Here is a 12,758-nt window from a genome sequence, read left to right on the forward strand (position 1 = left end):
CAGTCGCGGAGCTGCGGACTTTACTCACCACCGTAGAGCTGGCCGAGTTCAGAGCGGGAGGAGCGGTGGTGGCGTGCTGCTGTGACCTGACCCCGGAGATTCGGAGGCTCCAACCGCAGGTCTGGTAGACAGTAACACCGGGAGCCCGCGGGTCCCTGCTGGGAGACCGCTTTTCGGGGCTTCCGCAACGGCGACTTCTCCCGCCCGAGTTGCGGGGTTGAAGAGTACCTGGAGCGGGGCCATACATCACCGCCCCACGCAGCTTGGAATGGCTGTGGGACTTTGCTAGCGTCCGCCGGGGGCTCCAACACCAAGACCCGGAGCGCGGCCTTGCATCACCCGGCGCGGCGTAAATGGCCGCGGGAAAATTACCATCGCCCGCCGGGGGCTTTGACTCTGACATCAGGAGGGGAATGGGGAGTGCAGGGGAGGGATAAGTTTTTGCCTTCCATCACAGCGAGGAGGAGATGCGCTGTGATGGATGTCTGTGTAAATTGTGTTGTGTGTTGGGTCCTTTTTCTTGTGTGTATGACTGCAGAAACAACATTTCATTTGAACCTCAATGAGGTTCAAATGACAAATAAAATTGTATTGTATTGTATACTGCATCATGGGGCACTTGATCCACCTCATTCCCTTGGATCAGATTGAGTGATGAAGCGTGGCCCTGTCCAGTCTCCGTTGTGGCAGCTCCGCGAAAACTGTGCGCATTTTTAACTTTCATGTTCCTTTTGAACTTATTTCTAAGTTCTAACTCCCTAGTACTAACGAAGTATGGCAGGGAAACCCTCTTAAACTCTAGCGTAAACGGAGACTTTTTAAACCCTACACTTACCGATCCAGCGTGGCCAGCAGAGATCAACAGAGAGCGCCGCGACAACAACAATGGGAGCGCGGCTACAAGGAAAACCCGGAGAAAACATTGGGGTAAGCGGGAGGGGGGGGGATTGGAAATAGGCTGAGAGCCCAAGCCTTTCGTCCTCCTCTGCCCAGCAATCTTCTGGCAACGTCCAGTCCCTGGAGAATAAACTGGATGACCTCAGGGTGAGGGTCAGATTCCAGCGGGACATAAGGGACTGCACCATCCTCTGTCTGACTGAAACATGGCTGACCCCGCTGATTCCGGATCAGGTAATCTGCCCAACCGAGTCCTTCACTGTCCACCGTGCTGACACAACAGAAGCATCTGGGAAATCCAAGGGTGGAGGCGTCTGCTTCATGACCAATAACAACTGGTGCAACCCTGGAAATATCAAGATGCTTTCCCGTTCCTGCTCGCCGGACCTGGAGCACCTGACGATCTCATGCCGCCCATTCTACCTTCCCCGGGAGTTCGGGTGCTAACCCTTACATCGTCCCCACGGTAAGGGTTAGCACCGTTCCGAATCAAAAACTGGGTAGACAGGTCCGTTCGTGTTGCCTTGAATGCTCGGACCGCTGCCTACAACTCGGGCCTGGCATCCGGAATATGGACGTCTACAAGGTAGAGTCCTACCGACTGCAAAGGGCGGTGAAGGACGCAAAAAGGAGGTACAGAGACAAGATGGAGTCGCAGATGGAGCAGCAGGATACCAGATGCCTTTGGCAGGGGCTACGGACAGTAACCAACAGAGCATCCCCCCTCATACGCAAGTGCTGGCACCTCCCTAGCTGATGACCTGAACTCCTTTTACGCTCGTTTCGAGACGGGCAACATCAGCTCTGCCGACTAACGACAATACCGCCAGCTATCGAAGCTGAAGGGAGGAATGTGCACACATTCTCGTTGTCCAAGCTCTGACACGAGTGAACACAAGGAAAGCTGCATGCCCAGATGGCATCTCGGGGCGAGTACTTAACTCTTGTTCTAAGCAGCTAGCTCCGGTGCTCACTACAATATTTAACGTCTCCCTGGCCAAGTCCGTGGTCCCTGCCTGCTTCAAAAGATCCATCATTGTACCTGTACCAAAAAATGCCTCCCCAGCCTGTCTGAATGACTACCATCCGGTGGCCCTTACCTCGGTAGTCATGAAATGCTTTGAGAGGCTGGTGAAGAAACACATCTGTGCCTTCCTCCCTCGGAACATGGACCCGCTACAATTCGCATATCGTCCGAACAGATCCACGGACGATGCGGTCTCCCAGGTCTTGCACACCGCTCTCTCCCATCTGGACAGCCAGAAGGGGGGCTACGTGAGGATGCTGTTCATAGACTTCAGTTCAGCCTTCAACACAATAGTCCCCACCAGACTGGCCGAGAAGCTGCTGGAATTTGGGCTCAATACCCCCCTGTGTGCCTGGATCCTGGACTTTCTCACCGCCAGGCCCCAGGTGGTCAAGATGGGAGGGAATACATCGAAGTCCCTCACCCTGAGCACAGGATCCCCCCAGGGTTGCGTCATCAGCCCCCTACTGTACTCCCTGTACACACATGACTGTGTGGCTAGGTTCAGCTCCAACTCGATAATCAAGTTTGCTGATCAAGATCCTCCAGAGCTTCTACTCAGCGGCTGTGGAAAGCATCTTGTCCGGAAATATCATGATTTGGTTTGGGAACTATTCGCCCAGGACAAGAAGGCTCTGCAGAGAGTAGTGCATTCGGCCGAACGCACTATGGGAACTTCACTCGCCCCCCCCTGCAGGAACTATACATCAGAAGGTGCAACTCCAGAGCCAACAAGATCATGGGAGACCCCTTCCACCCCAGCAACGGACTGTTCCAGCTGCTACGGTCAGGCAAACGCCTCCGTTGCCATGCTGTGAGAACGGAGAGGATGAGAAGGAATTTCTTCCCAGAGGCCATTCGGACTGTAAACTCCTATCTCACCAGGGACTAACTTTACTGAACCGCTACTGCTTTTTTTAAATTGCTGTTTTTTTCCTTTTTCTTTGCTCCCACAAATATGTAATATGTGATTCTGTTGCATTCTGTTGTAGTTTGTTTGTTTTTTTTGCACAATCAGCGAGCATTGCCACTTTTCATTTCACTGCACATCTCGTATGTGTACGTGACAAATAAACTTGACTTAACTTTCTTTGGACTAGGAACATGCAGCTCTTTGAATCTATTAAACTTGGTGGCTAATACTAGAGTAATTACATTGGTGGATGATAATGGGGAGAGAATTGGAAGACAGTAGAGACCTTGGGCGGGTACACGATGCAGATCATTCAAGAGTGCAGAGAGGTGTGACTGTGGAGGGATTTAAAATCTGTCAATTTTAAAATCAGTGCTTTGTTTAACTGGGAGTCTGTGCCCAGAAAATCCAAGAACGATGGGCAAATAATAACTGGTAAAAGTTAGGGCGCAGACAGTCAAATCAATTAAATTCAGATCTTCTTTCTGGTGTTGAGATTTACCAAATCCTAGGACGAGGGATTTTAAAATAAAGTGTGATTATGATGGCCCTATGTCCCCTTTAGTTTAAGAGAAACTTAGCAACATGGGTAGTTTAATTTGGCAAGTTCAAGCCTTCTGTTATTTTGCATATTCTATTGTAAAAACTGATGTCTCACCTGTAAAACAATCCAAAATTAAGGTCACATTGTAAGTAGTGAAAATGTTTGTTATAACAGAAAGGACTGCAGCTCTTCTGTAAAGAGGGGTCAGTTTTTCCCACGGATCATTTGTTTCTATTGCATGAGGGAAGTGTGCAGTTAACAGGTTTATAACTTTTGCACTTGAAAGCATTCGATGTTGAAGGGAAATCCCTGTGATATTGAAATCCCTGGTAATTGATTTTAAGTTTCATAATCATCCAGTAGTTAGTCAGAATGAAAGATGTTATGAATCTATTTTGTAGAGTAACAGTTCACTTTTTCTTGAGGTCTCTTTCTCAGGATAAATCAGTGTAACAGTGCCAGCTGGTCTCCTTCCTGCTGCATTCACTGCTTGTTTTTGTATGCAGCACATAATTAATGACACACACAGTGCCTGGGTGCTGGAGATTGGAGCTCGGCTGCACTGGAATAGCATACTAAGAGTAAAGCACATTCATTTCATTGTTCAGCACAATTTGGAGCCATTGGTAGACTGAGTTATAACGGCAATTCTTTTTTCAATTAATTATTAACTGAATTAATAACTCCCCCATCCACTTTTATTTTTAATGTTCTTTTCTAAAGTAATTTGGATAATCAGGCATTCAGAGCTGTGCTGAATTATTTTTGTCAGTTGGTGTTCATATCTCATTCTCTAGAAAGACATCCAGTTTAAGGTGTGATTTGTACAGAGATCGCTGATGAGGCCACTCTGGGCTTGAAAGATTCTATCACAAGTGTAGAGAGGCAGTATGATCAGTGGTTATTTATTACAACCATTCGCCTTTTCCCTTTGTTTCCTCCATACTAGCATCCTCATATTTGTGGTGTTCCCAACTCATAGACACTCAAATCTCCATCTCTCCACCCCCACCCCATCTCCCAGAATGAGCAAGGAGAATCCCAAACGGAGCCAATTGTTTATTCAGACAAAAAGTTGCTTCAGGGTAATGTTGCAGACCCACCTCGTGTATTGCATCATTCCATGGGTTTATTCATTACTGTTGGTGGTCGGCTCACAGCCATGAGGAACTTGCCACACCAGTGAGAGCCACACTTTGTGGGATCATGACAAACAGTATGGGAGTGATGGAGGAACAGCATCTCATAGTTTGCTTGGGCAGCTTACAGCCCAGTATGAATATTGACTTCTCTAACTTCAAGTAACCCCGGCATTCCCTCTCTCTCCATCCCTCCTCATCCAAGTCGCACCAGCTTCTCGTTTTCACCCAACAAATGGATAACAATGGCCTGTTTCCTTTATCATTGTTACTTTTGTGCATTCCTTTCATTTCAGACAACTGAAACTCACTGATGCCTTTTGCCTGACATTCCTGGGGGTGACTATTCAGTGTTTCAGAAGGAACTGCAGATGCTGGAAAATCGAAGGTAGACAAAAGTGCTGGAGAAACTCAGCGGGTGCAGCAGCATCTATGGAGCGAAGGAAATAGACAATGTTTCCTTCTCTCCATCGATGCTGCTGCACCAGCTGAGTTTCTCCAGCATTTTTGTCTGCCGGTGACTATTCAGTGTTTAAACAACACCAGCTATCTGCCTCTCTGACCACTCATTCCACGCAGGCAGCCGAGCAGTAGATTATGAATGAGATGCTGCAGACCTTGTACTTTACACTGGGGATCAGTGGTTAAGTGCTGTCCAATGGAAAATTGTTAATGAAGACTTGACTATTCAGTTAATTTTCTCAATGTGGTTGCTGGTATTTGTTTTGTTTACAGTCCGGCTCTTGACAATTTGGTTGCTGCTTGGAGAATACTGTGGGGTAGCATTGGAGCCAATGGGAAATGCATCTGAAGGTCACATATTTCTTGCAGCTGCATGACAAATGGACTGATTAAGGGAAACTAGAAGCACTCCCCACTGAATAACTAACTCGCTGTTGTGGGAGTGGGACTTTGAGATCGTGTTGGCGTTGCTGAAAGAAATATTGAAGTATTCAAATTTGGCTTTATTGTTCAAACCCCGACAATAACCAGTGCTGCTTGGTCAAATTTATCATTTCAATTTTAAGACTAAATTGGAATCCCACTGAGAATTCAAGATATTTCTGAGTGTGTGTGGAGGAGGCTGGGTAGCTATTGTTTGGAGGAATAACTTAAGCAAGACAGAGCTTGATTCAGCGTGTGCAGCTGAAGCAAAGTGTACTTAGAAAATTAAACCAATTGTTACACCCCTAGTCTTTATTGCTTATTTCATTACTTTTTCTACCACAAGCTGAAATAATTAGGAGGTGCCTCCTATCCTTACTATTCCCAATTGCTGATCCAAACTGTTCCATTCGGGTTGGACAGGCTAGATGCAGGAAGATTGTTCCCGATGTTGGGGAAGTCCAGAACAAGGGGTCACAGTTTAAGGATAAGGGGGAAATCTTTTAGGACCGAGATGAGGAAAATATTTTTCACACAGAGTGGTGAATCTCTAGAATTCTCTGCCACAGAAGGTAGTTGAGGCCAGTTCATTGGCTATATTTAAGAGGGAGTTAGGTGTGGCCCTTGTGGCTAAAGGGATCAGGGGGTGTGGAGAGAAGGCAGGTACAGGATACTGAGTTGGATGATCAGCCATGATCATATTGAATGGCGGTGCAGGCTCGAAGGGCCGAATGGCCTACTCCTGCACCTAATTTCTATGTTTCTATGTTCCATTAGTTTTCTGTTTGCATTTGGGAGCTTGTCAGACTGATAGAAAATTTCCGAAGCGTAATTTCATAGATCCTCAAAGCATGCCACCCTGCTGCAGACGGTCAGTGGTCTGAGTGGAACGTGTAGGTGTCATACAGGTGCTAGTTTTATAAACTTCCCAACAACCCAAAACAAATTCAATGGTTTGTCTTTAAGAAGGAACTGCAGATGCTGGAAAATCGAAGGTGCACAAAAATGCTGGAGAAACTCAGAGGGTGCAGCAGCATCTATGGAGCGAAGGAAATGGGCAAGGTTTCGGGCCGAAACCCTTCTTCAGACTCAGTATTCAGATTCAATGTTTTGTCTTGCCTGGTTCTAAATCCATTTAGTTCTTTGTGCTGTAAAACTTATGGCATAAAGTCAGAGTGATTCAGTGTGGAAACAGGCCCTTCGGCCCATAGACATATCACACCATTCTCCGTAACAGTGTCTTTAGATACTTTGTGTATATTTATTACTGCATTTGCTTCTTTGAAGATATAATCTTTTCCTGCTCCTGAATGTTTTTTTAATTGTGCTCCACATCATTTCTCTGTGATAATCAGGAAGCGACAGGGGTGACAAACAACAAGGTGGTTATAGTGTTCTTTCTGAATAGTTAAAGTAGGAGCTAAATGATTTGTATATTTGGTGAAATCCAACACTGAGCATTTTGTAGATTGCAACCTGCTGAAGAAATATAATTTTCAACAGATTACTGAGAATGCGCTGCAATGCTGGGTAATTTGCTACAATACTGAGAATTGAGTTTTAGATTAAACTGATTGTATCTATACATGGTATATCTCATTTGGGTAGATAGATTGCAGAACAAAGAATTTCACTGTACTTCGATACGTGTAAAAATAAACCTAAACCTGCTCCATTTTGCTGCAATATTTGTATATTAACGTCCTTCTAGACTAGTGATACATTGTGGAAACAGGCCCTTCGGTCCAGCGATCATCCTGTACACTAGCACTATCCTACACACTAGGGACAATTTACAACTTTATCGAAGCAAATTAACCGACAACCCTGCACGTCTTTTGAGTGTGGGAGGAAACCGGAGCACCCAGAGAAAACCCACACAGTTAAGGGCCTGTCCCACTTGGGCGTTATTTGCGAGTTATTTACGCGACATCATTTAAACGTCACCATGCACGACGCGCGCGTGCGTGCGACTACCGCTGCGCCGCCTGTTTTGTTTTTTTAATCTCTTGAAGGCGAGGAATGAATGCAGAATTTGAACAGATATAACTCTCCCTGAATTACATGTAAGTCATTTAGATTCAACTGAATTTGGATTAAATCAGTATGAACGGAAAGTTGAATGTTTTACAAGTTAGTGGGAGCCGCTAAACATAGCCAACTTGGAGCTGGATGATTCCAGTAGTTACTGATGCTGTGGGCCAGGGCAAGCTCTCACATGATAGTAAATAAACTTGTAAATGTCTCCAGGGTGCTGCTATTATCACTGGCTTAACGTGTTGTGTAGCTCTGCTTCCCAGCACTGTCTCCCTCTCTCCTACCCCTACATGTTGGAAAGAGGTTGTTCGCTTTACAAACTAACTCTTTCACCAGAAACCTTTCTAATTTCACTGAAACAATAAGTACAGAGCTATGCAGGGCTGTCGTGTCATGTCAAAGGCTATCAGCAAACTGCAGCACAGGTCGATAGGGTTATGAAGGCTATGGGATATAGTACATACCTAGTCTTTGTTCACAGAAGACTTGTCCTCGACTGTAACCCCCAACCCCTGCTGGCTCCTCTTGAAGGAATCTTCGGTACACTACCTCCATTGCGACCATATGCCTCTTAGGGTAGGGAGATCTTTACACGACCCTAACTGAAGTTTCACCAGGGTCAGTACTTCTCTTGCCTTTCATTCCTCTCATAGATAGGGGGGGCACGGTGGCACAGTCTTACAGGGCCAGAGACCTGGGTTCCACCCTAACTATGGACTAGAACAGAGTTTGTGCGTTCTCCCTGTGACAGCGCTGGTTTTCTCCGGGTGCTCCGGTTTCCTCCCACACTCCAAAGACATACAGTTTGTGGGTCTGAAGAAGGGTCTCGACCCGAAACGTTACCCATTCCTTCTCTCCAGAGATGCTGCCTGTCCCGCTGAGTTACTCCAGCTTTTTGTGTCTATCTTCGGTTCCTACACAGTTTGTAGATTAATTGGCATCGGTAGAGATTGTAAATTGTACCTAGTGTGTAGGTACAGGGATCGCTGGTCGGGACTGTTTCTGCGCTGTATCTCTAAACTAAACTAAAGGCCAACTTACCAATTGCCTTCCTTGCATGTTAACTTTCAGTAGCCATTGTACAATGACACCTTTCAAACATTTTTTCTTCGATCTGTTCATTTTTGTAAATAATGATCAGTTTTATTTGTGTTTTAGGATGAACTCTCTGATGTCAGCCAGACCTCCAGCTTGGTGCCAACAAAACCCAACACGCCCATGTCTGCTCTGCCGGACGCAGCCATGGGAGATTCCATTTCTCCAAGAAAGGAAAGCCAGGCAATCGAAGGGTTATTTAAAAACTTGAACCAAGCTTGTAAAAAACCAGAGAACAAGAAAAATATTGATGTGCAGGTACAGCAGGACACAAGAGCTCTAACAGTAGGTAAGTGTTTCAAATTAAATCGATCTTGCTGATCTTCAAAACCATCCTTAATGTTCCTCCACCACTTTTAAACAGTCACAAGCCAGCGATTCCAGGAATCAGTGGTAACATTGCACATTTTTTATGCCGAACAAGCTTAGAGATGAGAGCAAGGCTGCTGTCTCAAAGGGAGACCAGGAGCTGCTAAATGCTTTGTTTCACTTATAGATGGCTGGCCTGTGGCTCACCTGACCCTGCTGTTCAACCCGAGCATTTATCATGTGGGCTGTACAGAATCCTCAGGGCAGGGGAAAGGCAGTGTAAAGGTTTTACTCAGTAAATCTATATTCCATCTGATGAACTGTTATTAGTACAAAATATCTTGTAAGCATGTACTCGTTAATGTTGTTCAAGGTATGACTGAAAATGAAGACAAATCAGATGTTCAAGCTATTATTGACTCAACGCCTGAATTAGATATGGATCGAGATTTTATTGGGTACAAAGGAACCAGGTAAGTGTGTATTTTACAGAATATCGTAGAACAGATTAAGCTTTAATCTCCCAGCTTTCCTTGGCAACAATGAAATGAAATTGTAAAATGAAATGTTGATTCGAGGAAATTCAAATCGGGGGGAAAAACTGGAAGTGCTTGGATCAGGTAACATTTGTGGGGAGAGAAACACAATTAATATCTCGGATTGATATTATATCATCAGAGAAGGATTATGGAAAGGTAGTCGTGAAGAGAGGGAAACGCGTCCCTTTTGGGAGCACAGCATAATTTCATGAGTACTCCTGGAAATTAGTGATACAGCGTGGAAACAGGCCCCACTTACCCACAACATGTCCCAGCTACACTTGTCCCACCTGCCCTCGTTTGGCCAATATCCCTCTAGGCACCTGTCTAACTGTTTCTTAAACGTTGGAATAGCCCCAGCCTCCACGACCTCCTCTGGCAATAAGTAAATCAAAATAGAATTTGTGTTCAAAACCTTATGAGTGCTGAGAATGAGGGTTTGCACAGAAGCACAGTTAATCTTTAGAGGTGATTAACCTCAAATTGATATTTGATTGAAGTAGGAATAATTTGAATAACTTGTCTGAAGAAGGACCTCTATGTGAAACTTCACAAATTTATTTTCTCCAGAGATACTGCCTGACTCGCTGAGTTACTCCAGCATTTTGTATCTGACTGAGGAATAGTTTGAGTTTGGAATCACCCATGTTCCATAATTTAAAATAAAATGTGTCTGTTGTTAGCACTCGTTAAAGAAAAATATTAGATAAAGATAAATATTTTTCACACAGAGAGTTGTGAGTCTGTTGAATTCTCTGCCTCAGAGGGCGGTGGAGGCCCATTTCTCTGGATACTTTCAAGAGAGAGATAGATAGGGCACTTAAAGATAGCAGAGTCAGGGGATATGGGGAGAAGGCAGGAACGGGGTACTGATTGGGGATGATCAGCCATGATTACATTGAATGGCGGTGCTGGCTCGAAGGGCCGAATGGCCTACTCCTGCAACTATTGTCTATTGTCTATAAGCCCATTACTCAAAGGCATCTTTCAGACCTATCCATAACCGGAAACTTTGATTAATTCTTGCTTTTTTTTTTAATAGCACACCTACCCAGGGAATAGAGAACAAGGCATTTGACCGGAACACGGAATCTATTTTTGACGAACTGTCCCAATCGGCTTCTGAGTTGATTGGTGATGTGGATGAGGGGGCAAATTTGCTGGGTAAGTGAAGATCAAGTAATGTGATGCAGCATTGTTTAATGTCCATGAGCAGCTTACAGCCACTGAAAATGGCTGTTATAAGGTCATAAGTGATAGGAGCAGAATTAGGCCATTCGGCCCATCAATTCTACTCCGCCATTCAATCATGGCCGATCTATCTCTCCCTCCTAACCCCATTCTCCTGTTTTCTCCCCTTAACCCCTGACACCCAGGCTAATCAAGAATCTAGCTAAGATCTCTGTCTTAAATATATCCACTGACTTGGCCTCCACAGCCTACTGTGGCAATGAGTTCTACATTCACCTCCCTCATCTCCATCCTAAAGGAACGTCCTTTAATTCTGTGGCTATGACCTCCAATCCTAGGCTCTCCCACTAGTGGAAGCATCTACTCTATCCAAGCCTTTCACTACACTGTATGTTTCAATGAGGTCTCTCCCTCATTCCTCTAAACTCCAGCGAGTACATGCTGTCAAACGTTCCCCGAGCTGCCCGCTGATCCAGTCGATGGTAAAAGCTGAGGTCACCACACTCTGACTGTCAACCTGAATATCACACTCCAAAGGTTCCTCCTTCAGTAATTGATGATCAACACACACATGCTCCAGGCGCTCATTGTTTCTATCTTCTAACGTTGCTTTCTTAACAATGTGGTGACTGGTTAGGAGGAGCATACAGAGTCTGCCAGGGCTATGGATGACCTGACCTGGGCAAATCCTATTATATGCAAATTTGCCCCTTGCATTTTTCAAGCTAGCAACAATAATAAAGAGCGTTGTGGTCTTTATTATTGTCTAGACACAGTATATATTTAATTATTCCAAGTATGGGTATTGTTTGAATGCTTATTTAGTGAAATGGGGGAATTATAGCGAGGTTATGTAGAGCAATTTAACATGAATGACCACAGAAGACAGCTGTTTCTGATGCAGAGAACCAAGGTGATGGGGTTCTCAGGAATGGACACCTTGCGTAACCCAGGGCTGCCGGTGTAATGTAACCACTGGATAGACTCGGCTTGTACTCGCTAGAATTTAGAAGATTGAGAGGGGATCTTATAGAATCTTACAAAATTCGTAAGGGGTTGGACAGGCTAGATGCAGGAAGATTGTTCCCGATGTTGGGGAATTCCAGAACAAGGGGTCAAGGTTTAAGGATAAGGGGGTAATCTTTTAGGACCGAGATGAGAAAAACTTTTTTCACACAGAGAGTGGTGAATCTCTGAAATTCTCTGCCACAGAAGGTAGTTGAGGCCAGTTCATTGGCTATATTTAAGAGGGAGTTAGATGTGGCCCTTGTGGCTAAAGGGATCAGGGGGTATGGAGAGAAGGCAGGTACAGGATACTGAGTTGGATGATCAGCCATGATCATATTGAATGGCAATGCAGGCTTGAAGGGCCGAATGGCCTACTCCTGCACCTATTTTCTATGTTTCTATGGTGTTGTTTCTGATTTTTGTGTCTGGGCTAATCACAGTTTTTTTTAAAGAATTAAGTAGGCAAACCCCCCCCCCCCCCCCCCCCAAAAATTCTTAATTTCAAATTATCCCATGTTCAAATGTTGTAAGAACCATTCTACTTCTTGGTTTAATAACTTTTTTTAATATTTTTTTAAAGCGTTTAATATTTTGAATTTGATAGGATTTTATTTCTCAAGTAGTACTCTTTTGTGGTTCAAAGACTGACCGGAGAAGGATTCCCTTATGCACAGTATTTCTCCAACAGACCCTTTAGCTCGGTACATGTGACAATAAACTGAACTGTACTGTTTAATGGGAAGTGGCGCTAAAATTCCAAACTTGTTTTGATTTGTCTTAATCTTTGGCCATTAAAACCTGTTCCATCCTTTCTTTCTGATGAAATGCATGCCCATATCTAGCATTGGGATTGGCCATTATGACAGAAAGAAATGAGTTTGCTCACCTAAACCCAGTACAACTCATCTAGATACCAGTATTGGAAGTGATTGTGACTTGGAGTCACCAGACACTGGGTGTTACTGTATGAACAAGCTGCAGGGCACAAGCACATGAAGATTTAACTCGACCAGTTTGACAACTCAGTCACACAAAGAAAGATTGCAGGTTGCCATTTCTGATGTGCTTCAGATTAATCTAGCTAGGTTCTCCCTTTTGCCCACTCTTTCTTTGTTTGTCCCTCCTATACCCTACACCACCTCCCCGTTCCCTCCCCCATATGGATTTCATTGTG

At 44.8% G+C, this 12,758-nt stretch overlaps 1 protein-coding gene across 8 annotated transcripts in view; it reads left to right on the top strand.

The window, feature by feature from the left end:
- Positions 1-12,758, top strand: part of spag9b (sperm associated antigen 9b) — a 132,994-nt gene that overhangs the window by 72,007 nt on the left and 48,229 nt on the right. For all 8 annotated transcript variants that reach the window (XM_055654288.1, XM_055654290.1, XM_055654289.1 and 5 more), the window contains 3 exons: positions 8,601-8,826; positions 9,220-9,319; positions 10,428-10,549. In XM_055654288.1, the coding sequence (XP_055510263.1) occupies positions 8,601-8,826; positions 9,220-9,319; positions 10,428-10,549 (448 nt within the window). The remainder of the gene's footprint in view (positions 1-8,600; positions 8,827-9,219; positions 9,320-10,427; positions 10,550-12,758) is intronic.

The sequence above is a fragment of the Leucoraja erinacea genome, chromosome 23 (assembly GCF_028641065.1).
Source record: "Leucoraja erinacea ecotype New England chromosome 23, Leri_hhj_1, whole genome shotgun sequence".
Classification (NCBI taxonomy): domain Eukaryota; kingdom Metazoa; phylum Chordata; class Chondrichthyes; order Rajiformes; family Rajidae; genus Leucoraja; species Leucoraja erinaceus.